At 52.1% G+C, this 27404-nt stretch overlaps 12 protein-coding genes across 12 annotated transcripts; 7 read left to right on the top strand and 5 right to left on the bottom strand.

The window, feature by feature from the left end:
- Nucleotides 1–590: 590 nt before the first annotated feature.
- Nucleotides 591–3008, top strand: J4E88_001350 (uncharacterized protein; the record flags this gene model as incomplete). Its single annotated transcript, XM_049395019.1, has 2 exons — nucleotides 591–941; nucleotides 993–3008. The coding sequence occupies 2 exons, from the start codon at nucleotides 591–593 to the stop codon at nucleotides 3006–3008; spliced, it is 2367 nt and encodes a 788-aa protein (XP_049258883.1).
- A 353-nt stretch (nucleotides 3009–3361) lies between these two features.
- On the bottom strand, nucleotides 3362–4381 carry J4E88_001349 (uncharacterized protein; the record flags this gene model as incomplete). The annotated part of the gene is made up of 1 exon (XM_049395018.1): nucleotides 3362–4381. The coding sequence occupies one exon, from the start codon at nucleotides 4379–4381 to the stop codon at nucleotides 3362–3364; it is 1020 nt and encodes a 339-aa protein (XP_049258882.1).
- A 788-nt stretch (nucleotides 4382–5169) lies between these two features.
- On the top strand, nucleotides 5170–6069 carry J4E88_001348 (uncharacterized protein; the record flags this gene model as incomplete). Its single annotated transcript, XM_049395017.1, has 1 exon — nucleotides 5170–6069. One exon carries the CDS (start codon nucleotides 5170–5172, stop codon nucleotides 6067–6069), a length of 900 nt encoding a protein of 299 aa, XP_049258881.1.
- A 678-nt stretch (nucleotides 6070–6747) lies between these two features.
- On the top strand, nucleotides 6748–8368 carry J4E88_001347 (uncharacterized protein; the record flags this gene model as incomplete). Its single annotated transcript, XM_049395016.1, has 2 exons — nucleotides 6748–6847; nucleotides 6897–8368. The coding sequence occupies 2 exons, from the start codon at nucleotides 6748–6750 to the stop codon at nucleotides 8366–8368; spliced, it is 1572 nt and encodes a 523-aa protein (XP_049258880.1).
- A 1344-nt stretch (nucleotides 8369–9712) lies between these two features.
- Nucleotides 9713–11202, top strand: J4E88_001346 (uncharacterized protein; the record flags this gene model as incomplete). The annotated part of the gene is made up of 3 exons (XM_049395015.1): nucleotides 9713–9720; nucleotides 10219–10303; nucleotides 10375–11202. 3 exons carry the CDS (start codon nucleotides 9713–9715, stop codon nucleotides 11200–11202), a joined length of 921 nt encoding a protein of 306 aa, XP_049258879.1.
- Nucleotides 11203–11570: 368 nt separating this feature from the next.
- On the bottom strand, nucleotides 11571–12233 carry J4E88_001345 (uncharacterized protein; the record flags this gene model as incomplete). Its single annotated transcript, XM_049395014.1, has 1 exon — nucleotides 11571–12233. The coding sequence occupies one exon, from the start codon at nucleotides 12231–12233 to the stop codon at nucleotides 11571–11573; it is 663 nt and encodes a 220-aa protein (XP_049258878.1).
- Nucleotides 12234–12602: 369 nt separating this feature from the next.
- Nucleotides 12603–13147, bottom strand: J4E88_001344 (uncharacterized protein; the record flags this gene model as incomplete). Its single annotated transcript, XM_049395013.1, has 2 exons — nucleotides 12603–12740; nucleotides 12803–13147. The coding sequence occupies 2 exons, from the start codon at nucleotides 13145–13147 to the stop codon at nucleotides 12603–12605; spliced, it is 483 nt and encodes a 160-aa protein (XP_049258877.1).
- Nucleotides 13148–14206: 1059 nt separating this feature from the next.
- On the top strand, nucleotides 14207–16000 carry J4E88_001343 (uncharacterized protein; the record flags this gene model as incomplete). The annotated part of the gene is made up of 2 exons (XM_049395012.1): nucleotides 14207–14211; nucleotides 14266–16000. 2 exons carry the CDS (start codon nucleotides 14207–14209, stop codon nucleotides 15998–16000), a joined length of 1740 nt encoding a protein of 579 aa, XP_049258876.1.
- Nucleotides 16001–16340: 340 nt separating this feature from the next.
- Nucleotides 16341–16949, top strand: SMD1 (mRNA splicing protein smd1; the record flags this gene model as incomplete). Its single annotated transcript, XM_049395011.1, has 3 exons — nucleotides 16341–16354; nucleotides 16406–16455; nucleotides 16618–16949. 3 exons carry the CDS (start codon nucleotides 16341–16343, stop codon nucleotides 16947–16949), a joined length of 396 nt encoding a protein of 131 aa, XP_049258875.1.
- Nucleotides 16950–17320: 371 nt separating this feature from the next.
- Nucleotides 17321–18676, bottom strand: J4E88_001341 (uncharacterized protein; the record flags this gene model as incomplete). Its single annotated transcript, XM_049395010.1, has 3 exons — nucleotides 17321–17684; nucleotides 17748–17893; nucleotides 18005–18676. 3 exons carry the CDS (start codon nucleotides 18674–18676, stop codon nucleotides 17321–17323), a joined length of 1182 nt encoding a protein of 393 aa, XP_049258874.1.
- Nucleotides 18677–19387: 711 nt separating this feature from the next.
- POL2 (DNA polymerase epsilon catalytic subunit) lies at nucleotides 19388–26136 on the bottom strand (the record flags this gene model as incomplete). The annotated part of the gene is made up of 2 exons (XM_049395009.1): nucleotides 19388–25475; nucleotides 25526–26136. The coding sequence occupies 2 exons, from the start codon at nucleotides 26134–26136 to the stop codon at nucleotides 19388–19390; spliced, it is 6699 nt and encodes a 2232-aa protein (XP_049258873.1).
- Nucleotides 26137–26583: 447 nt separating this feature from the next.
- On the top strand, nucleotides 26584–27184 carry J4E88_001339 (uncharacterized protein; the record flags this gene model as incomplete). The annotated part of the gene is made up of 2 exons (XM_049395008.1): nucleotides 26584–26848; nucleotides 26907–27184. 2 exons carry the CDS (start codon nucleotides 26584–26586, stop codon nucleotides 27182–27184), a joined length of 543 nt encoding a protein of 180 aa, XP_049258872.1.
- Between the last annotated feature and the right edge of the window lie 220 nt (nucleotides 27185–27404).

Here is a 27404-nt window from a genome sequence, read left to right as displayed (position 1 = left end):
CGCTCGTTCAGAGCTCGCTATTCAACAAGTTAGCTAGGTGCAAGGCCAAGCATCGAGTTGGCTGCGTGACTGACTGAAAGACACTTCTCATACTGCTCGAATATCGGTTTACATTCGTCGGTTGTAGCAGTGCCTCGCAAGAACTCTGCACGTTGTCAGAATGTGTAGGTACTTGTACTTGGTGCCTTGTTGATGCTCTGCGTACTTTCGCTGTACCACTTGAGGAAGCAGTTATCGTAGCGTCTGGCCTGTGTCAGCGGGTTGCAGCAACAACACCAACAACGCGCACGCTCACTCTTTGACTTCGTTGCATTCCGGTGCTAAGGAGGCGGACATGTTGGTGAAAATACAGGTGGTGGTTGAGCAATGGCGCTGATCCGCATGACTGGAGGCCGAGGGTCTGGTGAAGGTCGCGCGGCTATCGATAGGGAAAGCGCGCTAGCGAAGATCATTGAAGGTTTCTTTCTCTAAACACTTGCGACACGCGCTTCCTCTCCACACCAACCCTACCTACGACATCCAAGCGAGACGCCACCGTAGACCGCGTCATCGAACACCACCGCGGAGGATGAGCGCACACTAAACTCGCCATGGATTCCTTCAAGACGCTCCAGACAGAAATCGCGGCCGCCCTGAAGTCGACCACCAAGTCTGCCTCCCTCATAGGCGGCGCAGACATTCCCTTCCAACGATCGCTGAACCCGGACGCTGGCACGCAGCTCGACGCCCAGAATGCGCGCCTCCTTCATCTCGCGCAGCGGCTTCTCGAGAATGCTGCTGCGAGCTCGGACGCTGTAGGTCCCAAGCTGCCCGACGTCGAAGCCATAGACGCCAATTGGAGGGGGGTTGTTGATGTCATCGACAGCTTGCTTGAGAAGGCCGACACCAGTCTCGATGAGTACACGGGCGTCGTGAAGCGCTTGAGTCCCGCGACGGAGCAGGTAAGGAGCGCCCACACGGAAAGTGAGGCGCATCATCTAACGCGTCCGCAGGCACCTGTGAAACCACGCCCCAACATTGCCGACAAGAAGATCATCGCGAAGCCGCAGCTCAAATTCGAGCATGCGCCTAGCAACAGCGAAACTGGCGGCTTCCGCCCGCTGGTCACGTCCAAGCCGCATGCGAAGATCCCGCTAGAAGAATGCTTGCAGACATTCAAGGACAGGCGCGGACGGGAACAATACCCCCACCCATACCAGACCGAGATTGAAACCTACGAGTATCCTTCGACCGTATACGAGCACTCCGAGCCGCAGCAATACCCTCCCTTCGAAACTACCACCGCAACCTTGGTCGATACTCCTGAAGCATTAGCTACGATGCTCTCCGAGCTAAAGACTGCAAAGGAAATCGCCATCGATCTGGAACACCACGACAACCGCTCATACATCGGCATGGTCTCACTAATGCAGATAAGCACACGCGATAAGGACTGGATAGTCGACACTTTGAAGCCCTGGCGGCGGAAGCTCGAATGCCTGAACGAGGTGTTCGCCGATCCCAGCATCCTGAAGGTTCTACACGGTGCATACATGGACATTGTCTGGCTTCAGCGAGACCTAGGACTATATGTCGTTGGTCTTTTTGACACGTACCATGCTGCTAGGGCCCTTGGTTACCCTGGTGCCAGTCTGGCATATCTACTCGAAAGGCATGTCCAGTTTACGGCCCAGAAACAGTACCAGCTCGCAGATTGGCGCGTGAGACCGCTCAGCAAGGAACTCTTCGAATACGCACGCGCTGATACCCACTTCCTCCTATACATATACGACAACATGCGCAACGAGCTAGTCGAGAAGTCTGACTTCTCTAACCCAGACAAGAACAAGGTCCAAGATGTACTTCAAAAGTCGAAAGAGACGGCCTTGCAACGCTACGAACACCCTGTATACGATACCGAGATGGGTCTTGGAACTGCTGGTTGGTACAAGCTCGTCTCACGCACGCCTGTGCAGTTTACCCCCCAACAGTTCTCTGTCTTCCGCGCCGTTCATAGATGGAGAGACGACCTCAGCCGGAAAGAAGATGAAAGCCCACTTTTCATTATGCCCAACCACGCCGTATTCACCATAGCTCGTATGATACCTGTGGACAAGGTTGCGCTCTTCAACGCAATCCAACACGTATCGCATATCATTCGAGCGCATGCAGATGAGCTTGTAGCTGTCATTGCCAAGGCTAAAGAGGAGGGTGTCAATGGACCGGAGCTGCACAACGTGCTCCAGACGATTGCCGACATGCAGAGGGCGGAAAGGGCCGAGTCAGACGCTGCGATCAAGGTAGCAGAGGTGACTGCAGCACCAGCTGTTGAGGCCTCTGTGCCTCAAAGCACTGTAGCAGTTCCAGCTACCCGAGCTTCCTCTTCAGAATTTTGGGGCGAACTTTGGAAGGCAAACCAGGCGCCACAACAGCCGGAAATACCAACCATCGACATCGGACTTGCTCTACCATTACCACCTCTCACCGCCCAAGTATTTGCTGATTCAAATGGAACGGCCCAAGCTACACCAAAAGCAGAGAAGCCACAGCACACCTTTGTGCCGAAAGAAGAGAGACCAGCCGAAGACCAACGAACCGACACATTCGTTGTCAAGCATCTTGGTGGTCGCAAACGAAAGCGAGGAGACGCGGTAGAAGACGAGTCGACCACTGCCCTGGCCCTTGATCCCATGACCAACGACGAGATCATGCTAGACGCACCTGAAGAGACACCGGATGCCATCCGCGTACGTGAGAAAGCCGCTAGGAAAGCGGCACGCAAACAAAAGAAGAAGGACGATGCTGCTGCCCATGCCGCAGGTCTCAACCACAGCGACGAGCCTGCCTTTGACTACGCGAACGCGAAATCAGTACTGCATGCCGAAGACGGAGATGGGAAGAAGAAGAAAAAGGACAAGAAAAAGAAGAACTCGAGCTTTGCGCCCTTCTCAGGTATGACGGATGCACCCAAGGGACTGCCGAGGGCGCAGAAAGAAGTCGCAGGACGTAGCAAAACCTTCAAGTCATAGACGTGGGAGCTTGAACAGTCGAAGGGTAATGGAGTGCTTTGCATCTTTGCGTTCTTGTACATATACCTGCATCATGATACCAACCTATTTCTCCCGGTGTCATCAGAATTCAAAGAGATCTGCCCTATGGGGCCAATGCTTGCTACTTGATTAATGCTATGTTGATACTGTAATCGCTGTGAATGCTCTGCCGTTATCCGTGTTGTTGCCACGTAACGCCCTCTATGAATACGTTCCCGTCAACTATCCACATCAGGTTTAGCGATACCCTTTGCGTATTGCTTCCGACTCATACGCCTGTAACGAAACCACACACAAGTTGCTGATGATCCAAAGCTGTCCTCCATCACTCATTACACAACCTGTCCATGCAGAATCCGATAGAAAACACCGAAGTTACCGGTTCCATCCTTGCCACCATCCGGTCCCCGTACATTGTCCAGAACGGCAAACACAATCTTCTCGAACCATCCTCCCTGAAACTCCGGTTCCCATAGGACCTCAAGAAAGCAATTGGCAACCTCCGCTGGTGGGTTGGAATACACGCCACAACCTAACGCGCCCAGCACAAGCTTCGTGTGTCCATGTCGAGCAGCAACGCGCAATATGAGGCGGACGTTGTTCTTGGTATGAGCCCTCGCGCCGATGTGCTTGAATGTACTGCCATCGTCTGACAGAGGTGGTTGACGGAGGGCTGCAACGCTGATGACGGAAAGCGCAGGGAGGTCCATGGGATGCGTGGATTCGAGCAGTTCATGGCCGTCGGACATGGCGTTACGGATGATGACCACGTTGGGTGAGTATATAGCGGCGAGAGCGGGGATTGGGTAGTATTGCTCTCCGTCTAGCGTGAGGTAGAGCGACGAACGGTAACAGAGACATTCTTCTTGAGCGAGAGCCCCTTTCTGCCAGCCGCCGCCGGGTGATCGCTCAGAGGCGAGGTTGAGTACGGCGACTGGGCGGGCTCGCATGGGCAGAATGATTTCTCCGGCTTGCTTCTTGACTTCGGGGTCTTGAAGTTTTCCTGGAGCGTCCTCTGTGGTCACGTCCTGCTTTGGGGCATTGATGTCGGACTTGGGAGCGATCGCAGGCTTGTTGTCCTCCGCATCCATGTCCGTTTTCTTCATGCTACAATGCTGCCGGACGGTATGCTTGGGCTCAAGCTGTATTGCTGCATCAAAGGAATCCATGTTGAGTACTTCGATGATGCATGGTTTCTTGATGCCCGGGCACCGTTCTCTGGGGAGAGTAGACCCATCTTGATGATTTATAGTCTCGAGAGTGGCCCACTCGGCATTGAACTTGGACGGGACTTTCGATAGGATACTTGGGAGAACCGACTTGGTCTCATCGGCGACTTGTTTGAGAGCCATATTGCGTCGGCGGTTAGGTGCGCGGTTGTGGTTAGATATGTTGTGCTTTGGACGATTGGTGTTGTGACGCTGGTAAGGTTCACCGGGACGAGTGTTTTCTGTTCGAGAGGGACCCGGTCGTGATGACCCCGGCTTCTTGAGGAAGCCGAGGATGGAGCTTTGTTCCATGGTTTTTGGAAGGTGAAAGATGAGGGCAAGCACTACCACCAGTGTTGTCTAAGCAGAAAGCTACCGCTATCCCAATGTACTTCCAGGTGAATGTCGTTTGCGCCACTACTCCTTTGGCGTGGAGTGCTGCTAACCGGATAGTGGACGCTTCGAATGATTAGAGGCTCTTGCTTTAACACCGTGAAGGTGAGGACTAGATATACACTAGAACTTGGACCGAGTAAGAGGGATGTTAGCAACGGACAGCGCAAGCAACTGGATCAGGCAGCAGCAAGGGAAGCGTAAACTGGCTAGGCCTATTTTGGAGGGTAAATCAACATGGGAGATTACGACCTCGAAACGAACAAACCAAACACAGCGATAGAAGTGCACCTGCATACAACCATGGCAATGACAGCAAGAGTCGGACCGCAACGCACATCTGCGTGCAGTGGTGCGCGCCAGGGTGTCTTTCAGCCCTACAGCGGGCCTGTGCATCTGCCCCACATTCGCGTAACCGGCGATCATGTGCGATTTGCTCGCTGTTGCTCTTCCACACAACAACAATACCGTTGTAGACTCCACCAACATCCTTTACCTGCAGTCCCCGATGTAATTCTGGTACCCTATTCACCGGCGACATGCCTACGCAACTGGCGCATCCATCCCCGAAGCGCAAGCGCGATCAACCTCCGCCTGTCCCGCTGCTCAACACGGCCCTCGCCCTGCGTCCCGCATCCGCACCGCCACGAGGCAGCCCCGCGCCCTCATCAGGTCCTGATAGCCCACGAAATGTAGTCGCAGATCAGCTGCGAGGTATGAACCTCGCTGCATTCGCGGCAATACCCATGTCCCCGCTCACGCCAACCGACGATGTGATACGCAAGAAGCCGAAGCTCGATGCCATGAGGGTAGACAGTGGAACTGCATCAGATACATATACCATACGCGAGAAATTCAACACCTATACAAACGGGGAAGACTTGGATACTGTCGCTGTGACGACTGAGCTGGACCTCTCTCGGGTGATACCAGAGACCCCTCAGGCGTCGCAACCCCGCTTGTTGCCAGATATCGCTTCTTTTGCCCAACACACCAGCTTCGTCTCATCGCCTATACCCACGACCCTGCAGTCGCACACAGCTGCAAAGCAGAAGTCGCGCGCGCAAAACCCCTCTTCTTCGCAACCCCGCCCTCGGGCTAGATCGCCGTCGCCCTCAATGTCGGCTCTCACGTGGCGAGATAGCGAGATCACGGGACACTTGGTCGATCCTTCGACTGACCCAGATGATGACGGTATTGGACTCAACGGGATTGGCTTCAAGCCTACACCAGCATTAGCATATGCGAGGTCGCAGAAGCGGCGACAACAGTTGACCGAATGGAAACTACGTGAGACTCGCGAGGCGAGAGCGAAACGTAGTGAGAGACGGCGAAGGGGTGTGCGAGACACGCCTTCGCGGGAAGTGACAGTTGAACGGGAAGTCATGCCTGTCAACAAGATCGAGACCACGAAGCGGACGGTCAAGTTTGCTGTATGAGCTGTCGAGGAGAAGTAATCGTAATTCCGGAGAAGTGTAATAAGGTGGGTAAGCCCAAACATGGATAATGACCATCTCACGATACTTATGATACGAGCCATGGGCAAGTACACGTTGGATTAGCGGCACGTTTGGAGTACGGTGTAACAAGGAATCCTTTCGGTTTACTATACGTTTAGCATCATTTTTCGGGCGTTTTGTTCACCTATAGCGTTAAGAAATCCACTCTCGATTACCTCTTAACATTTTGCTGAGTGAATTGGCCGCAACATGACTATCGGGGACAGCGCGGCCTGAAGATCGACCTCGGGAGTGTGCCTATCGAGCTCAAGCACGTGTCAACGCGAACCCCTGCGCGTCGTCCGGTCCTCATCTGTCGCATTTACTGAATAAGACAGAATACACGAATTGGCGACGGATAATCATACGTGAATAATCCCTTACTCACATCGTCTTGTTGCACAAGTACGATGTTCTATTCAGATGCTTATTCGTAGCTGCCGCTGGCTGATCCATGCCGCGTCACCATCATCACCGTTGCCGCGCCCTTCCATACCAACCTTTGCCTTCGCACCACCATGACCTGCGACATCACTTGAACCTGACGACGCTTCTTCATTCCTCACATTTCATCCTGAACATACATATAAGCGGCACGGCCTTTTTGAAGGAGTAAACATGATGACGCGGTGGTTGCGCCTTGCCTCGGTGCTACCTTCTGCACTTGCTCTCACACCCAATGATCCGGCTCACCACGTAAAGCAGGTAGCAATCATAGGTGAGCCCATATCCCCAGAAGATCTATCACAAATGCTGACTCCAAGAAGGTGCAGGTGCAGGTGGCTCATCCGCTGCGTACCATCTCGCGCAATATGCCGCCGAAGCAGGCATCCCTACAAACATCACCGTCTTCGAACGCAACGACTACGTCGGCGGCCGCACAACGACCGTGAACCCATGGAACGATCCGACGATATCTGTAGAGCTGGGCGGCAGCATCTTTGTACAGAGCAATCGAATAATGGTGAAAGCCAAGGAGGAATTCAACTTATCTACTGCTGGAGCACGAGATCTCGCAACGCAAATGGAAATGCCTGATCTGGGCATCTGGAATGGACAAGAATTCGTTGTAGTGACGAAAGCAGGTGATACTTGGTGGGACAAGGCGAAGCTGCTGTGGAGATATGGCGCTGCGCCGCTTTGGACAAATAGGCTGATGAAGAGTGCCGTGGGCAGATTCTTCGAGATGTATGATGAACCGGTGTTTCCGTGGAAGAGCTTGAGTGACGCCGTCGAGCGTGTGGGCTTGTTGGAAGCTACTGGAGTGACAGGGGAACAGTACCTCAGGACGAATGGAATCGGGGAAGCGTTCTCCAAGGAGATTATCCAAGCCAGCACCCGGGTCAACTACGCCTCGAACTTGCCTTATATTCATGGCTTGGAGACAATGGTTTGCATGGCAACAAACGGAGCAATGCAGATTGAAGGAGGCAACTGGCAGATCTTTGCGCATATGCTGAAAACCTCTCGCGCCAATGTCCACCTCAACACTTCTGTCGCCCAGATCTCGAAGCAGCACGATGGCAGCTATGAAGTTACTACAAGTACCGGCCACACATCGGTCTTCGACGATGTCATCCTCGCATCCCCTCTTCAATATTCAGATCTTGATATCCAACCTGCGCCACAGCACATTCCCGATGAGATCCCCTATGCGAAACTGTACACTACCCTATTCGCATCGCCCTTCCGATTGGACCAAGAAGCTTTCAACCTTGGGCCTGAGACACCTGTACCGCAATACGTTCTCACCACGCTACCCCCGTCTGAGGTCCCGGTGGATGGTGTCGGATCGCCCAATTTCTTCAGCATATCTATATCCGATGCTGGCATTAACCCGGGATCTTCCCCGCTTCGATTGGAATACATCTACAAGATCTTCTCACCCGCCCGTGTGAACGCCACCTTCCTCTCGCGCGTCCTTGGCCAACATGTCTCGAACGAGGAAGCCGAACACGGGGACGTGAATGGCACGGTGAGCTGGATACACCACAAACTATGGTACTCATACCCACGGGAATACCCACGCATAACATTTGAGGAGATCAAGCTAGACGACGGACTGTGGTATACCAGCGGAATCGAGAGCTTTATCAGCACCATGGAGACGAGTGCATTGAGCGGGAAAAACGTTGCTAGACTGATCAGGGATGAATGGGTTGCCCAGGGCGTTAATGACAGTTATGCGAACGCTCGGAAAGATGGCACCGACGAAGAGCTGTATCAACAGGAGCTATGAGGATTGCGTCTTCCGAACACTACGGCAAGCCACGTTGTTTGAACTTTAAAAGACTTGCATGAACATTGCTACGCGAGTCTGCCCCCATTACTGATTAAGCGGTCACTTCGGCGAGGTAGCAGCACAGACGCTACGCTTCAGGCTTGTTGGTATTCGGAAGAGCGGCATTAGTCTCTTGCTCTGCATTTGGCGAAGCTACTCTTCAGTCTAGCCACGTTTGACATCCTTCGGGGGATTCTTCGACACTGATTTGAGATGGCACGATCATTCCAGTCCAATCGGCTTGGATACCGTTGTGGAACATCTGGGACGCTAAGGAATTCGAGATCTCGAAGCTACGTCAACCACGTGAGATTAGCGAGGACCCGCCGTCTTGTTTAGCCCGGCGTGGAGTACTGGCCCTGGATAAATGGTTTTCGAGAATTCCTCCCTTGACATGCACGTCTTGCTTGATCACATCGATATCTCGCGAAGTATTAGATGCAATTCACGTCAATGCACTCTTCCCCTTCATTATGTTCATGAGCCCACTAGGCTAACAGCGAGCCATCCTATCAGACTTATATTGTGCTCGGATGTAAATGAGTCAAGGAAGCTAAGACTTCACCCGCAGTCTGACTTTCTGGCCTACGAGTGGCGTTGGCGTCAGGCGTGCTGTTCTACCCCTAGGAAGCGAAAGGCGATCCCCCGGACGTGCTTCCGTCGCAGTCATCAAACTTCCGAACCCAGCACTGACCGTTGTGCATACGAAGTACGACAGTCTCTTGGCCCCAACAGGATCAGAGGCCTGGCTAGCCAGGACTATGGGTACAAGGTTCGATGGCGCACTTTCCAGCCCCGACGCACTTGGGTGCGGATTCTGCGGTAAAGGGTCAATTGCACATGGGATTTCCTACTTCTCGCTGTAGTACCCAGAGCCGGGTTCGTGAGGTTGATCGTGGCCATTCTTTCTCATTTCATCATCCGTAATATTCTACCTTTTTTTTACTTCTCTCTTTCCTCATATCTGGTCACTTGGACGTGCAACAACCTTTTCTGGCGAGGCTAAAGATACGACACGATACCGAGACCATGGAAGGTCACGTCCTTGCCAACGCGCTGGTGCCGCGAGTGGGACAGATAATCAGTGTCATGCTGGAGATCATTACTTTTGGTGCACTTACGGTTTGCATAAGTAGGTTTTCAACTTTTGGTGCTACTTCAAAAGAATGAGAATGCTAACAAGATGTGACAGTGCGACGAACTCAGTCCATCACGAAGTGGATGGCGCTGCCTTTGGCCACGATATGTATGTGCAACGAAACACACGCTCTCGGGGCATTTGATGCGCATCATCCTAACGAAATGGATCAGTAATCATCATCATATATTGCGACTCGGCGTTGTTCGTTTTTGCCACAGCAATTATGCTTCACGGGGTTGGCATCAATTCCTCACCGCAGGCCTGTGAAAGCGGGGTCTTCTTGTGTAAGTCTACGATACCAGATTGCGTGAACCGGAGACTAATCCTTGCACAGGTTTGCTATGTTACATGACGACGAAGATCCTGACATACTATTTCCTTGTTGAGAAAGCTGTGAGTACAAGGCTCCTCTTTCTTCTCTTGTTCGAGCTGTTACTGATTGGATTTAGTATGTCGTTCGGGGGAGTCAAAAGCCTCGCTTGAAGACTAAGCTGTGGCTTTTCAACTGCCTATTCATGCTGCGTACGTTGCGACCAACAGGTCCAGAGAACCCGCGCTGATGATGCTAAAGTGCCGTATACCGTCCTGGTTGTCTTGAATTTCGTCTAGTAAGCCGCAAACCCCACCCTTGCATCGAGAAAGAAGATCGAATACTGACGCACCGTAGTCGGATAAGCTACATCGATGACGAGGGCGTGTGCATTATTGGCATGCAGAGGATCGCCATGCTACCCTTGATCATTTTTGAGGTCGTTGTGAACGTACATCTTCCATTTTCCTACTCTGGTGCCTTCCGACACAAATGAAACTGACTGAACTTCAGATTTGCCTGACTGCTCTCTTCGTCGTTCCCCTCCGCAGTCTCTACTCGTATCAAAACAACACAAACCCTACACTCCGTCGGATAGCCAAGCGCTCGCTCATGGGCTCCCTCGCCACCCTCACCACCTCCGTCGTCAACCTGACCGTCCTCATGATACTGCAAGGTGAACCAGCCTGGATCTGCTTTATCTGCTGCAACGCCGACATTCTGTTCTGTTCGCTGGTCCTACATTGGGTCACATCCAAAGACAAGACGATGATGACTACCGACGCAACGAGCGGTACGGGAGGCGAAAACATTGGTTCAAGACACGGTACAACATCACATCAAAGACGGCAAAGCAAGTTGATGTATGGAGACAACACCGAAGAAAAGCTGCGCAGCGAAATCATCACCATCAAGGGCATGGCCGACGTGTCGCCGACCGGCGGCAACAGCATCAGCATCAGCAGCAGCAGAACCAACAGCGGCGCAAACTCCCGAAGACCCAGCCTCAACGTCTTCCCTTGCTCGATCAACACACACAATCCACATCACAACAACCGTCCACAGACTTCACCCCGATTGGTGCTTTCAAGCGTCACAACGGAATGCAAATCCTCGTCCCCGCCCAGCAAATTCCGCGCCCCAAGTCGCGGCATGTACCGCACACCCACACGAGAGGAGTTTGGGGATGAGGTCGAGTTGAATAATATCAGGGTGCAGACTATCCATACGAGGGAGGTGGAGATTGATGAGGAGGGGAGGGAGCGGACGGGGAGTGTGAGGAGTGAGGGGGATGAGTGGGTTGGTCATGAGCGGAGGGTCATTGGGGATGGTGTGGTTTGATCTTTGATGTATGTCGCCAGTGGCAAGCTTGCCTGCATTTTGGATATCATGGCTGTTTTGCTTATGATTTATGCGTTTTATACCTCTCGTCTGGATTTTGTGGGCGGGAATTAGAATGGTACGTGTATATAGATATAGTCGCACTTGATGTACTAGAAATGTCATTGAGCTCTTGAGATCAAAACACTATCCATCGTGTTGTATCAGACTGGCAGCGTAAAGACATGAGAATTATATTACTAGCTAGTGAAACAGCAATAAGAAAATAGACAGTTGACTCCATAACATATAGAGATCTTGATCAGAATATGCACCTTCATCACCGTCCACCAAGCATGAACACCTATTGAAACTGCCAGAGCCTCAGCTCAGGCCACAAATCTGACATTCTTACTGCTCTTCCTCTTCTTCACCCGGCCAGTCAATACTTTTTCCACATCGCGTTCTAGCTCCTGTGCATGTACCTCGTGGCCGATAGTATGTTGCATGTATGCCGACACGTCCTCGGCGATCTGCAAAGAATGGCTGATGAGAGCCAGAATGTTACGGCTGAGTTTTTTAGGTGACATTTGTTCTTCTGTAGCGAGACTGTTGTCCTCTTCGGCTTGGGCTAGTCGCTCATTATCACTTTCCGTGGCATCCGCGGGTTCCTCGACGGAAATTGTAGATGCTCTATCTTTGTGTTTGCGGGACGCCGTGGGAGACGCTGCATGGGCGTTTGCTGTCTGAATTGATATATTGTCGTCGTCTGGTAGAGTGATCGGATTTGTAGCTTTCCCTAGCTGTGACTCGCTCATGTGAGAGCCATTCCGCGTCCTTTTGCCATGGATGATGTTCTTGGGGTCCTTGGGGTCACCGATGATGATGTTAGACAAGTCGGGAGAATCCTCCTCATGTACCCAGCCCTTCATATGCCGATTGCTTGTTGGTTTCGGGGCCGCCTTGCCCTTTATTGGAGGCTTTGTAACTTTTCGCTGGGCGTCGTTGTGAGGCGTAGCACAGACTATCTTGCTGTGGCTGGACTTTGCCATGATGATGTGCGGTGTCCAATAGAATCGATCACTGAGATATGAACTTCAATTGAGAGAGTTAAGAAAGAAGGTTTTGTGTGTAAGTCATTGTTCGTTGGTGGGTGGGTTTTGAAGATACTTGACTGTATGAGTCGAGCGAGGAGTGTGGAGCGGTACATGGGCGCATCTGGGCACGAGTCTTCCCATTGTGTGACACCAACACAACTCACGAGGCACTCTGACTGTTTACTAGCGGAACAGAAAGGATTGCATGACTGTAATAGTGTGCGCCTGTCGTCGAACCCTGCAATGAAACCCCATCCACATTTGCAACGTGCTGCACAATGGTGCCATGGTATTGTGGCATTCGTTGTCTTGTATACAAATTCCTCATTTCTTCGCGGCTGGTTTCGCAGGCGTCGATGCAGGCGCTTTCGCAGGTGGTGTCTTGGTAGCATCGGTCGGTTTTCCTGGCGGCTTGCCCTGACTACTGATAAGATCGAGAAGATGGTCTTCCGTCTGCTTCCCCTGTCCATGAGTTAGCCAAAACACTCGTAGTATATTCTCTCAGCCTCCTTCTCGTGACGTACCTTCTCGGCATCAGTCTCCGCATCCCATCCTCGTCCGAACTTTGTTCTGAAAGCCGCCAATTTTCCAGCCTCATCCTCCTCGACATTCAGTAGTTTGTGTGAACTCGGGTTCCACAGCGGAGAGTTCCGTTGGTCCTTTGCGCTCTTGTATACGGGCTGTGGGTTTGTGGTTCGTAGGGTGAAGGAGCTGCCGTCAGAGAGGGTCACGAGTTGGGTGAAGGTGTAGGGTCGCTTGGGTCGGCGGAGAAGCGTCGCGTGTCGTACTTGATTCGTCTGGCGTATTTGAGGCTGTATCGATTGTCGGAGGACGCGCAGTGCGCCCATTGAGGGTACTGGAGACGCCATAGTGACTTGTGCTGGGGTCGTGTGTTGAAGTTGGCGAGGAAAGTTGCGGCGAAGAGGCGGAGGTCAGCCTTGGCCGATCTAACATTTCCATCTTCAACCCGCGCACTTCGTCATTCGCACCGAATTGCCCTCCAACAGTCGCGTCTTCTCGAAACATAGCGCGCTCCTGCTCCTCGGCGCATGAGGTCAAGCCGGAAGATTTTACTCTGAACATGGCGCTCTCGCAGCGCCCGGCTTCGCGCTTTTTCGCAGCCTTCTACAGATGGAATCAACACACTCGTTAGTGCCTTAGTGCGCATTGATACATATATACTAAATATCCTCTTAGAACGGTCAAGACCATGTGCAGTTACCTCTCAATACCCTCGTCGCGATACACATCCCTGCAACGGCATCTGCGCCCCACGCTACTATAATACGACTCGTCTGCTGCAACAACAAAGTCACTCCCCGTCGCAATCGCATGAGGAAGAAGCGATAGGAGCTGGGGAGGAGAATCCGAGGATATCAGGAAGAGGAGGGGTACAAATATTACGACCGGCAGAAAGCATATCAGAGGAGATAGCAAACACGCAGGAGCCTGTGGAAGAGCAAGATGCTTCTTTTGAGCTCTCTGAGGCGGAGCTGGGGGAAGAGCGACTCAAGAACTCGGTGCGCAGAGTGATGCGTAACGTTCCGAGCTCGGTCGCAGTTCTCACGGTCAAAAGTATCGACCCCGATACTCAAAAACACGTTCCCATGGGCGTTGCCGTTTCTTCACTTAGCACCGTCACACTCGATCCGCCTACGATTTCCTTCAACATCAAACAACCGTCCAAGACCTTAGACGCTATCCGGGCAGCCAATGGCCTTTTTCGCGTTCATTACCCCTCCGCTGACAGAGGCGGTGCGAAAGTCGTCGATCTATTTTGTAGAGGGAACCATCCGGATGCCTACAATCTGCGATCAAAGGAACTTAGACTCTATCAGCCTAATCTCGATAAGCCCAGGCATCATTATAACCCTAGTGATATGCCTTCTCTTGCGCCGCAGGTATTGGGGGAACAGGTGTTGGCTGCGATGGAGTGCAAGGTCACCCATGAATTTCCCATCGCAGATCATGTTATCCTTGTCGCCAGAATCACCAGCATAGAGCAAAGGGCTTCCAAGGATCCAAGCATCATGTATATCAATGGTGGATACCGTAACCCTGCGGGCGAAAAGCTCTACACTCCTACAAGATCCACACAATCCGCAGCCGGTGAAGGGGTTTTCTCGGTATGGGATTATTCTTTGTTTCCCGGAGAAGAAGAAAGACAGGACTACATGAGGAAAATTAAGACCCTCATCAAAGACAACCCTGCCTTTTACGAAAAGCCATCTGCCGAGACCTTTAGGAACATCGAATCGAGTTTACCGTACGCTACAGGGAATTTCGGAATTGATCTAGAGATTCTTGTCGCGGAGTGCCGAAAAGAAATGGGTCTCCCTGCGCGCTTGCGTGCCGAAGCAGAAGGACGACAAGTCTTGAGTGACTTCTACGGGCCATTGACGCCGGCAATGAGAATGCAGATTGTCGATCGAGCGAAAAGGCTCGTTGCGTTGGATGCGCGCTTTCTGTCTCAACATTACCGCACTCTCCTATACAGCTTGGGCGTCAACCCTAGTAGCAGAGATCTCCTACCAAGCGACATCATGGAGCCTCTACGAGCAGCAAACTTAGCACCACCTTTCGACCCCCGCCGAGGACATGTCAATGGCGGTATCGAGGATATCATAAAAGTGGAACAGCTTGAGTTCCACCTACGAGGTTATCTTCGGAACATGAAATACGAGGCTGCGTTGAAAATGCCCCTAGACGCGGCCATGGAAGCCATCAGTGAACGCAAATTAGCGGCTGTATATTTCAAAAAAGCACGAGCGCGCTTACTCACCCAGACCCATCCTCAACTATTCGATACTTCAGTCATCGACATCGCTGGCGAGGTGACACAAGTAGAAGCTCGTGTAGTTCTATGCCGCTTTATTAAAGCCCTACAGGTCGACTCTGAAGTGGGCCTTCGAAAGCACATCTTCCAAGACTGGCATGAGCTTTTGCGCCGAGTCGGCGTAAATCCTACCATCACGGGAGTGGATGTGGGCTTTCTTATGGGCAAGATTCAACATCTGTACTATTCGAACAAATCGTTCAGTGGGTTTTCTGGCGCCGTTGAAGAGATGCTGCGACCTTGGTTTGTTCAGCAAGTTAGCTGGGAAGACCTTGAGGAGCGCGTCAGAAGCTTTGTTCAGGAGACCCCACTGCGCGCTACAGGCTGGTCAGGCAGAGACAGACTTGCCGCTATGGGCCTGCGCTGGGATGCCACAGTTGCGCTACCGAGCAACAATCCTTCTAAGCAGGCGGGTGAGAAACCGCTGAACCGAGGCGTTATTCTGGACACGCTCGTAGCAAAGGAGCTGAAGAGTTACTACGGCAGTGGCACTGAGGAAGAGAACCATGCCATCGCCAAGTACTTGAAGGAGACGTACAGCTTCGACATCACACACAGACCGATACAGTACGAACCCGCAGCGCCTACATATCAATCCTCGAGTGATGAGATGCAACAAGCTTTGAACGCAGCTCCGGTTACTGCTCGAGAAGAGGCACAATCTGAGCAGATCTTCTATACACCAGACAGCATAAGCTCTTCTCGCAGGGCAGGCGGGTCGCCAAAAGTTCGGCAGATAAAAGCAGATCGGTCGTTGAAGATTACACGGCCTACTTCAGAACCTCGTACCAAGCACGAAGGTAAAGGCAAGCAGCGCAAGGGTGGCCAAGGGTCGGCTGAGGGACGTTGGGGCACTTACTCTTTTATCGAAGGAAGGAATGAGTAACGTGTCATTGTATGTTCGGTATGTATACTAGAATTATCGTACGTAATTCAGAGGAGACGAGGAAGTCATATGCTTCAGGCCGAATTTCATCCTATTGCTTGTGTAGTACAAGGTCGTGATGTTGATGTTGATCTTGAGGGCGTGAATTTCAGAGCACGTGACTTCGGTCACGGATTAACCTTGGTCCGTGCAGCCTGAAGCTCGATCGCAATTTCCTAGTCGGAGCTTCCCCGCGAGTATCTTCGCGCCGCAGCAGCTATACCATATCCAATCGCCGATAGCATAATACCCATACAACTACTCCGCGTTATACTACTGCCCAGGTCGAAAAGCAGCAACCATGAAGCTCGTCAGGTAGGCTAGCCCTCAACTTCTGCGAGACTTGCAACTAACGGCTTCGCGCAGGTTTCTTATGAAGTGCCAGAATGAGACGGTCACAGTCGAGCTCAAGAATGGTCAGTAAAGCCCACATTTCCTCTCTGTTTTCTACTTTCATCGCGTTGTTGTCTGGCGACAGCAGCTCTGTTGCGAGCGCGTCTTAGGGTTGCGCAAGCACGCTTTTACATCGAAACCTTCATTCAGCTACTTCCTGGAAACACGATCTGACAGGAAAACAGGCACTATCGTAAACGGCACAATCACCTCCGTCTCACCGCTCATGAATGTCGCGCTCAGAGCCGTCAAGTACACGCCCAAGTCTCGCGACACCGTAGCCCTCGACACAATGACCGTCCGCGGTTCCACAATCCGTTACATCATCCTCCCTGATTCATTACCGCTCGACACACTTCTCATCGACGACGCGCCCAAGCCCAAGAACAAGGCAAGGAAAGAGGTCGGTGGTGGTGACCGTGGTGCAAGGGGCGGTGGCCGCGGAGGAGGCCGTGGACGTGGTGGAGGTGGTCGCGGAAGAGGCGGCGGTGGCAGGGGACGCGGACGGGGTTTCTAGGCGCAGAAAAAGACATCAGAGATTGAAGGCCAGAAGGATCACCCGCAGATGCGCTTCACGGCGTCGCAAAACGGCTGGGGATTGCGCTATGAAATTTGGAAGATTGAAATTACGGGTTACTGCACACACGACACCAAAGCTGCACGCGCAGTAGGATCACCGTTGGATCAGCTGAACGTGCAGAGACAGTCCAGCATGTGTGGCGTCCAAACACAAGGGTTGGTGCAAAGGTCGCGCCTCGAGAGAAGAATGATACCACATTGAATCGCAATACTTTACGGTCTTCTGCGAATCTCCGATTTTCTTTGCTATACAAACGTTCGCAAGCTACTTACAGAGCTAGATAATCACGAACCACACGCGACAACAGATTACTCCGCGTCATACGGTGCAACGGGTGCCGTATCGTTGACCTGAATCCCACCCCTCTTCTTCTCGTTACTATCGTGGAACGGCAATTTCCATCCACCCTCGCCCTCCGGCGTACTCAACCACAACCTCATCAAGTGCCTCCTTGGCGCCGGTGGCGCATAATCTTTGTACGCTGTTCTGGCGTGGAATATATGGTTGTTGGACAGGAACTGGATATCGCCCACGTCCAGAATCATGTGCAGCGCATGCTTTTGGCATATCTCCTCGAGAATGGTAATGGCGCGCTCTTGGGCGTCGGAAAGAGCGGGGACGAGACCTGCGTCCGAGAAACGGGTCAAGGAACGGACAAAGTAGGGGTCGAATCTGTTGACGGCTCTGTCAGTCTGAAAATTTGAGGATTTCATGGTTCCTCAGGCGCTTGCTTACTTGCTGTAGACCCTTGGATTCTCTCCCGTCTCGAGGTAGAACACGGCGGTTTTAATCCATTCCTTCTGTCCAACGCTTGTCTCGCCTTTGCGGTCAAAGTACCAGATAGGTTGGGTGAGTAGTTCGGCAACATCAGGGTGGTTTTTCTGAAGATCATTCCACACTTCATGGCTACTGACCTGTACACGCAACGAGTCAGCAAAACCGCATACTTTTGGAGATGTCTTGCGAACTCGGGAAATCGCAACATGACATACAAGATCAGACTCCCCACCCTCCAACGCCTTAGCCACACACAACAGCCCCACCAGATCCGAATCATCGGCATGGAAGAACTGCCTGGCATTCGTCCGATAAATCCGCACTTTATCGATCGCCGTGGCATCTTCACCCAGATCCTTCACATGCCCAAGTACATGACCCCGACTATTCTGGCTCACAAAGTAACCCAGATACGTTCCGAGACCCATATACGCAACAGCAGATTTCTGGTTCCCCCACTGCTCAACAGGCATACCTTTAAAGAGAATGAATCCCTTTCCATCAATCAATTCTTTTCGCAACGGCTCAAGGAACTTTGAGAAGTTGGGAAGTGGGAATAGATCTTTAGTGATGCCTGTCAAGGGTGTTCCAGAGGCGATGAAGGCATCTGCTGCTTCGCTCATCTCGCGCACTTCGTCCGCGGAGAAGATGTGCGTCCAGCGTTCGGGGTTGGATGCGTAGTCTGTTTTGCTCCATGCTGTTGGGCCGGTGATTTCTTTGGGGAAGGCAGAGTAGGGTTGTAAGAGGGAGTATATGGGCTCGTGTTGGCCTGATGTGCGTATTCCATCTGGGAAGATGGATTTGGGGGCTTTCTTTGTGGTTGTAGTGGTTGGGTCGGAGAGTGTGTGTGGTGCACTAGGCGAGGGAGAAGTGAGTGCTGGCGCCATTCTGGTGAAGGTTCTCGAGCCAATTGGACGGCAGGAGCTCGGTCTTGAAAAGGATAAGTGGAATTACGAAGAGCTGGGTATGTGTGTCTCTTCAATTCCTCGAATGGATGTGATCAAGAAGGTTACACAAAAGCCGTTGAAAACACGTAAAAGCAAGATTGATTTGTCTATATATACTTTCATTTCCATCGATCCCTGCCTTCCTAAGCCTCGTCTCCCCCTCATCCCCTCATCCTGATGTTATCGCATCATATCTGAATCCATGTTGTTGTTTGCGATCATTTAGCCCCAAATGGCGTGCTCGCACGGCATCCCAGGACCAAGTTGACGCAAGCCCCGCTCCTACCTCCCATGTCTCAAACGTAATCCTTTCTTGGCTTTTTGCATTCGGATCGCTGCTCATCACTGTTGATCAGAAATCGGCAGTGAGCAAGGGTCGTGATTTTATGAGCTGATAAGATTGTTACAAGGGTTGGTTGATATATGTACGTCGGGATAAACAAGACGCGAAGTGGACGAATGGAGGACCTTTACCCCACTTAGTCGCTCCAAACGCCTCTAAATGCTACAGGGCAGAAAAGCCCGGGAAATCGATATCAAAACCCATGCGGACTAAGACCGAGGACGCCGCGCGCCCCGATTCCGCACACATGCCCAAGACAATAACGCCGTACCGATCGATCGCCATCATACAGCAATTTCACATGCCCTTCAGAAACTCTCCAAACATTCCTCAACAACAGCTTCCAACATACCCAGCGTATAGAATCTTGCAACATTGCCGTACACATTCATCTTCCTCTTGATCTCCTGCTTGTTCTTCGTAGCTACCCACTCGCCTGCGCAAGCACAGTGTTCCATAAACTCATTGCTGCGTAGCCTCTTGCACTTGCCGCACTTCAGATCTTGCGTACACCACTCGAGTACCATCTTCTGCACTTCGCCGACGAGTTGCTCTTCGATGCGTCGCTTGTCATAGGTTGACTCGCAGTTATCGCACTTCCATTTGGGGAGGACGGGGGCGGCATCGCTGTCGGGAAGAATGACCGGAAGCAGAGAAGAGTCGCGGCAAAGGTCCAGGTCGCGTGAAGATGTACAATCATCACAGATAACGCCTCGAACGACGAGGGCGGCACTGGGGTTGGTGAAGCTGGCTTCCGCGCTGAACTCGCGAATGTCGAATAGGTTCAGCAACTCCTTTCGCAGCGCACGCGCTTCGAGCGAGATGGCACGATCCAGGCTCAATACTTGCATGATGCTCTTGACGAGTTGCAAGACCGGATTTGTGAGCTTGAGATGCGAGCCCGGGAGTTCGGGGAAGACGTAGTCGGATGCGAAGAGTGGATCCAAGACCTCTGCGTGTTGCTTCTTAGCGAAAACGTTCATCTGTTTCGACAGGGGTCTAGTAAACTGCTTCGGTAGGATCTGCGTTTGCTCGTTCGGATCGACAGTCAGTGGTCGAAGCGGAATCTGTGTGACTCTGGGTGTCGAGCCGTCTTCCGTGATTCCAGGACGTTTCCGTGCGTGCATGAGTTCGATGAACTCAACGACCCAATCGTTGAAGGTAGGCTGGAACTTCGGCGGCAGGAACTGTGCAAGCTGCCAACACATGATGTTTTCAACCGGCTGTGTCTCGTCCTCGGTGACTTCATTGCATCCTTTGCCTCCGTAGTTGAACTCATCATACCAGACCAAGTAGTCCCAGTATTCTTTGATCTCAAGCTCCATGAACTGGAAGAGCGGTTTCGACTTGATCGTCTTGATGATGTACTGACTGTACGCATAAGCGTTGCCTACTTCGGCTTTGGTTGTCTGGAGAAGCAGGCGGTTCGGACTAGCAAACACGATGTGCGAGCCAACACGCTTGAAGTCTGTCATGAGTTGCTGTAGCGTCTTCTTCGACATCATCTGGACATAGTAGTGCAGTGCACGGTCGTAGAGGAACGATCCCGGACTGCTGACCCAGCGGACGAGATGTTGAACCATGACATCGGCCATACTAAAGCCGTGCCCGGCTTGAACAGCTTCAACCCACCATGCCTTTACCATCTCTCGGAGGACGGTGATACCGGCGCCTGCAAAAGCGTTGTCTGACACGATGACGTGGGAGCCGTCACCCGTAGAATCATAAGATGGGTTGAAGGAAACAGAGTCTGCACCCTCAAGCTCGTTGACCAGAGACGACGACAGGATGGTGTTGATAGCGAGGTTACGAAGGTTGATGTCGATGCATACTGACGAGTATGTACCGGGGTTGTTTACCGACGGCATGTCCACCGTCTCCAGGGGCCCAAGAATGTCATCCTTCTCGTACCCAGCGTGATCTGGCTTCGCCTGACCAGACCACCAGAGTATCACTCGTTCCTTCTGCAAGCGTCGTGCATATGCGATATCGATCAGGAAGCGTGGGTCGTTGCTCTCCAGGTTGCAGAGCGGGACGTCTCCATAGCGAGCAAGCTCCAGCAGATGGGCAACCCAGGACCCAAGATCAAGATAGTGGCCTACTAGTCGCCTGGCAATGAACGCCTGCCAGCCGAGTGGTGGTAGTTGCTTATCAGTCTCATCAGGGTGAAGCGGTAAGATGGGTAGTTCCTTAAGGATAGGAATGTCGTGGGAGAGAAGAGCCTGGTTTGGCGACTGCATGACCACAATCATGGGCCCGCTTTCGTCGGCCTTCATCTTTTTGACAATGTCCCCGACCTCAAGAAGGGCCTTCCGCTTTGTAGTCACCATCGTTGTCTTGAAATGAATGTCATCCTGGTACTCGATCATAGTCTGCCACGGTTCGCCATTGCTGTCTTCCATCCGTCGTTGCAGTGCATCCCGGTAGATGCGGTCGACGTTAGGCATACCCTGAGAATCCTTGGACTTGTTCTGGATGACAATGTGCGCCTCATTCTTTGATGTTGAGAAGATACCGTAGATGTTGCGGTCTCCGCTGCTGACGTGATAGAGGTATAGATAGTTGAACGGTGCCTCAGCCAGGTATGGCTCTTTTGTCGGCACCTTTCGCAGTGCCGACAGATCGAAACCTTGTTCAAGACCCTTTCCGAGCACACCCTTCTGCGACTCGTCGAATGTGCAGGTACTACCCAGCTCAAGTATGGCTCGTATATTGAGTGGCACATGCTTCTCGTATACGCCTTCGACACTGGAATGGTTGAACAATGCTGAAATACTGTTTGCTTCCTGGACGTATGTCTCTTCCGACATCTGGAGCTTGAACAGATGGATCGATGGATGCCCGTTCGGCAGAGAATGGTTGACGACCTTCTCCACAGAGCACCCACTAATCGAGACATCTGGAAGATCTTCACTCCTCAGGTTCAGATACAATTGTCGAGGCACGATGATCTTGAGGGCGTGTATCTTCTTGTCGATCAGGACGAAAGCTCTGACCTCGCCTGGCGTCTCGGTCGGTCGCAGCTGAACAAGCTGCCATGTACTGATGTACAAAGATTGAGCCTGGTTCCTGAAAAAGCTACCGATCGCATCGGACGCATCAACAGCCTTCTCTCCGAACAGTTGTCGTCTGCGCTTCCGTGCTTCTCGCTGAATCTTCCACTTCTGTTTCTGGTACATCAACCATCCGGAATAGTCCTTATCGATGCTTGGCATGACTTTGGGAAGTGCGGCGTATGGGTCGACAATAGGTACTGCAGGCTCGGGCTCCTTGCGCTTCGCCACCATCTTAGTGACTATGCCCTTCTTCATCTGGGATTGATTCTGCGTTAGCTTTGCAGAGCCGAAGTCTTCGAAATCTCCAGACAGCTTGTTGTTCGCAACGTTGGCGTCGCCGTTGGTTAACACCTTTTTGCTGAACATATCCGTCATCTTTGTCTGTTGGAGCTTGTCCTCCTTCTGACGGATCCTGCGGTCAAGCCAGTCAGGATGCGGCACCCTGGGAACGGGGTTTCGGACTTTCTGGTATGCTGCAGGGATGGTAATGAGCTTTTGGATGACAGATGCCAGACGTTCGCGGTAATAATCCCAGTCAAGGATAGAACGAAGGTCCATCTCTCCAGGATCGTCTCGCAACCATTTCCTCAAGAAGTACCTTTTGACAGTTTCCTCTGCCGAAAAGATCGCCAAAGGAACGGCACGTTCAGTGACGGGAGCGTTCCTGGGCGTCTTGGAGATGATGTACTTGCAGTTTAGACCCTTGTCTTTCACCATCTGTTCGCCCAAAAACTCAGCGAGACGTTTGGCAGTTGTGATAGCAGTAGACTTTTGCGCTCCATACTCCTCCAACGTCTTCGTCATACTCTTGTTCTCCACAATGAGATCGATGAGCTCTTCATCTGCCAGTGTCGCTCCACGAGTGTCGAGAATATCGAGCCATCGGTTGGCGACCTTCGCGACGGCTCCATACGTTTCTTCCAGTGTTGTACCTTCCAAGAAGAACTTGAAGATCTGAGCCTGGAAATTCTTGATGAGCTTTAGCTCACCACGACGCTTCACCTCAAAACCCTTCAGTTCCGCCAAGCTACCGTCGTGGTTGAACACAGCATAACGCTTCTTTAAGTTCTTATCCTCTTCCTTCGATGTCGGCAAGATCATGGCCTTGTACGGCCCATCGACTTCGAAGAAGATGGAGTTGTCGCTATGCTTCTCGTACCGGAAGGTTTCTGGGTCTACCAGTGTCTCGTACTGGTGGTTGGTGTACTGCGCGTGGACCAAGTGGTTCAACATCGTGCAAGGATACGAGATCGTCAGCTTCTTGCCGTTGCTGAGTTTGAAAGCAAAGTTTTCCGGAAAGGTCGCTGGTAGAATAGCCCAGATACCGTCGGTGTCAAGCTCCAGGGGTCGTCCAATGCGCTCGACTAGAGAGCGGGCCAATTGGATGATGCGGGCACCAGTCAAGCAAGTGACACCGGCCATCTCGAGGGAGTACCAACGGGATCCTTTTCGCATGACGTATCCGTAAAAGGAGTTGAGAATGACCTTGTGAGCCAACTGCATAGAGTCAAACAGAACAATCATCTTCTTTGCATCCTCAACTTCGGTAGCAGGAGCGCCGGCTGCCTTGAGTGCCTCCGTCTTGCCCTTCCAGACCTTCTGTTTGCCCTTGAAATCGTAACGTCGGTCACGGAAGCCACTGACGGTGTCGACGTAGAATGGATTCTCACGCTGACAGATGATGGCCTCTCGCTCGATTGTCGTAGCATCGTGGACCTTGTGGTAGATCTTCTTGGAGTAGTCGGTCAGACGCTTCCTAATCAGAGTAGCCTGTTCGTCTTCCGACAGTTCTTGGAATGTTCTCTTTGGCGAATTGGGAAATCTTCCAGGGAATTGCTCGTTTTCCAAAGCATTTCGGACCATGTTGTATTCGTCACGTTTAGCTGGGAGGTACTCACCTCTCCAAGCCCATGGCATTCGGCGATCGCACGTTTTTCCTGGGCGGTTGAAGTCGCAAGCCGCGCAATTTGACTCGTCAATCATGGAATCGGGTTGTAAACGATTAGTTGTCATAATGTTCGGATACATAGATGCAACGTCCAAATGGTAGATGAGGGGTCGCTCGTTACGATTCGGTGTAGTTTTGAGCTGCATGAGCTTCTCAACGATCTCGGCCTTGATCTCATCGTAGTTGACGACGTCCTCCATCTTCTTCTTTTCTTCAACCTCGATGCTGAACTTAAGCGCCGCATCGAGATCGTGGAGCAACTCATCAATAGCTGTAGGGTCGACAGCGAAATTATATGCGATGTCGCTTCGGAACACGCCAGCTTCCAGCGCTTCGACGTGACCACCAACATAAGTCTCGGACTCCAGAAGATGGCCTTCCCAGAAAGCTTCCTTCGGCGCCTGATGCTTGTTCGGTAGGACGATGCCTTTCTGGTATGCCTGCACCATCAAAAGCATCTCGCAAAGGGTACCTGTACCCTTGCGCAGCGCGTCGTCTGGTCCGAGTGGTAGGATCTTGCACAAAGCGAAGATGAACGGGTGCACATACTTCATGTATAAGTAGTAGGTCGCGACAGCGTCGGAGACAGAGTACTCTGCAAGTGTTTGCGGTCGTTCAGCTGCATAAGGTGTCATGAGTTCCGGATCGAGCTCGTCGGGGTCGTATCCAAGCTTAGCCATAGTAACAGCCTTCAGACCACGACTTCCTTGAGGTAGGTAACTGTCTCGACTGACCCAAGAGAAGGCGTCCATATGAGCACAATAGTCTGACTGATAGATGTCCTCGTTGTTCTTTCTGAACCCAATCTCTTGATACATGTCGATACCCTGTACGCTAGCTCTTGCTTCGACGAACGGCCAATCGAAGAAGTCTCCGTTGTAGGTGACCATGACTGTTGGCTTAGCTTCCTTGATGTGTTCAAAGAAACGTTCCAGCACCCCCTTCTCGTCCGGCTCGTTGAAGATCATGAATGGACCCTGATATTCTGGTTTTGGCGTGTACTCAAAGTCCGAAATATCTTCTGATACGATCTCGCGGTTGGTGATGAGAAATCCCTGACCGTCGATCATGTACGATATCATCATGATCTGATCGATAGCTGCGTCGGGAAATTTCAGCGGGAGCTTCGTTGTTTCGATATCGTAGGCCATGACGACGGGATCCGCTGGTGTAAGGCGGTCCTCTATGCACTTGATGCTTATTACGCCATGCTTGGCCTCGACCGTGTACCAGTTTCCGATCCGAACGTCCTTGTCGATAGCCACTCGTACGTGGTAGGGAACATCGTATTCCCGAATGTCTAAAATGAAATCGCTCGCATCAACGGTAGTCGTAAATCGTTTCTCGTATTCGTACTCGTCGTTATCAAAAAAGTCAAATGCGCCGTTGCCACTGTGTGCGTGTTAGCCATTGTATACGCAGAGGGGACGGGCTGGGCTCACTTTGCAACCTCGGCATATGTATCCATCGCATTGACGTTCTTCTTGTTCTTCTCTACCACTGGTGCGACCGCTTTCCTGACAGCCAAGAGGTCGTTTACGTTGGCAAATGTGAGTTGCAAGAACTTTCTCCGGTATCCTGTCAGATGATTTGGCATGCTCAGATCCTCCTTCTCGACCGTCTTGATCGACTTTACCAAGCCCTCGTACGATTTCTTGCAGTATTCTTCCACGTCTTGTTCCCTGCCCTTCTTGATCGCCAGCAGGAAGTATGGGTCGTATTCGAGCGTCGCTTTGAATGTGTCGCCTTCGTCGCCAATGAAGTAAAAGTCTACGCCGGCTCTACCACCCGGTACGTCCTCGTCTTCTATTGTTGTCGAATGCATGTTGACGAGCCATCCCACTTTCTTCTTGCCTGAGTCGAAGCGTGCGAAGCCCATAGTCTCATCGATGCGGTGGGCGAGGCGCGTGGATTCGAGTTTTTCGTTTTGCGAGGTGCCCTCGCCGCTGCGGAGTGACGAGGCATCGACCGTCTTGGGTTTCCGTGGGCCGTAGGATGTGTTGCCCAGCTTGCCCACCCGGCGGAAGGGCTGACCTGCGCGTCGTGGCGCCATGGTGTATGGTGGCAGAAGGTAAAAGAGTATTAAATGCTAAGTATGCAGGTCAGGGTATCATTGGGACAGTGAAAGAGCGAAAAGACGGGGTATCGACAATTGGCGGTGGGAGTGTCTTGTCGAGGGTCTCGCAGTCCTAAAGGGTGGATCGGCAAATGCTGGACGCGACGCGCGCGAGCGTGTTGTGCGCTTTCCCCGTTTCGGTAGATTGATTTTGGTGTGGCTGAGCACAGCCACATCCTGTCCCCGATCTCGTGGGATCATACATGCTGGATATTTTCGGGCCTATTCCGCATCCTGAGAAAGTGAACCAACTGCGACTCACCCTACCACAGTCGGAATACCAGCAACCACGAATACGAAAGCTCTCCTCGAATCTCCAATAGAGACAGCGCGCGCGAATTTTGCCTCCCCGCCGTCCTCCAGTAACCCACCCATCACACCACCATGGCCGACGATACGCGGAATACCGTCGATTTGAATGCGCTGCCGCCAAAGCCCCGCGCGCCGGCAAACACTATGCCCGGAGGCACAGCGCATACAGCAGGCGGAGAAAAGACATCAGATGGCGGCCCTACATATATCGACGCAGTACGAAGTCTTGGGCCAGAGTACTACTTGAACTTTCACAAACGCCCTTGCGTACGAGACAGTCAATTGCAAGGACTAGCAGCTGGCTTTGCAGGAGGAAGTTTGGCCGCTATAATAGGGAGTACGTGACAAGAAACCCCTAGATTGCACTCTAGGGCAATGTACTGACAGCACCATAGAGCCCGTCATCACATCCTCCAACTGGGCCGTAGCAACCTGGTGTGGCGTCTCCGTCGTGTCCTACCAAGTATGCCAGTACTACCGATCCAAGGAAAAGGCCGGCATAAAACAAGCACAAGAGCTCATGGAGAAGAAGCGTGCGAGTATTGAGGCAAAGAAGGAGGCTCGGCGGAGGGCGAGGGAAGAGCAAGATCGACTGGAAATGGAGCGGAAGGCAGAAGAGGAGAGGAGAAAGAGCTGGAGTTATTGGTACCAGAAGAACGTCAAGTTCTGGTAGTGTTTCGCAGTCAGGGCGCTGGGGAGCGGGCAATCTCACGTATAGTTGTGTATAAGAATATGTATGATATGTCCTGATGTGACACGAAATCGTATGAAACGATATATGTGCTACTATTGGGCTTTGTTGATCTTGACAACATATCGCGCAACAACACCTCCTCCGGGAGCTCGGTTTCTTTATCTACCCATACACTCCTGCGTCAACTCCCAACCCTACT

Source organism: Alternaria novae-zelandiae, assembly GCF_023758075.1.
Source record: "Alternaria novae-zelandiae strain BMP 2774 chromosome Unknown scaffold_2, whole genome shotgun sequence".
NCBI lineage: Eukaryota > Fungi > Ascomycota > Dothideomycetes > Pleosporales > Pleosporaceae > Alternaria > Alternaria novae-zelandiae.
The sequence above is the reverse complement of the archived record's forward strand: the minus strand, read 5'-3'. Positions and strand labels throughout refer to the sequence as shown.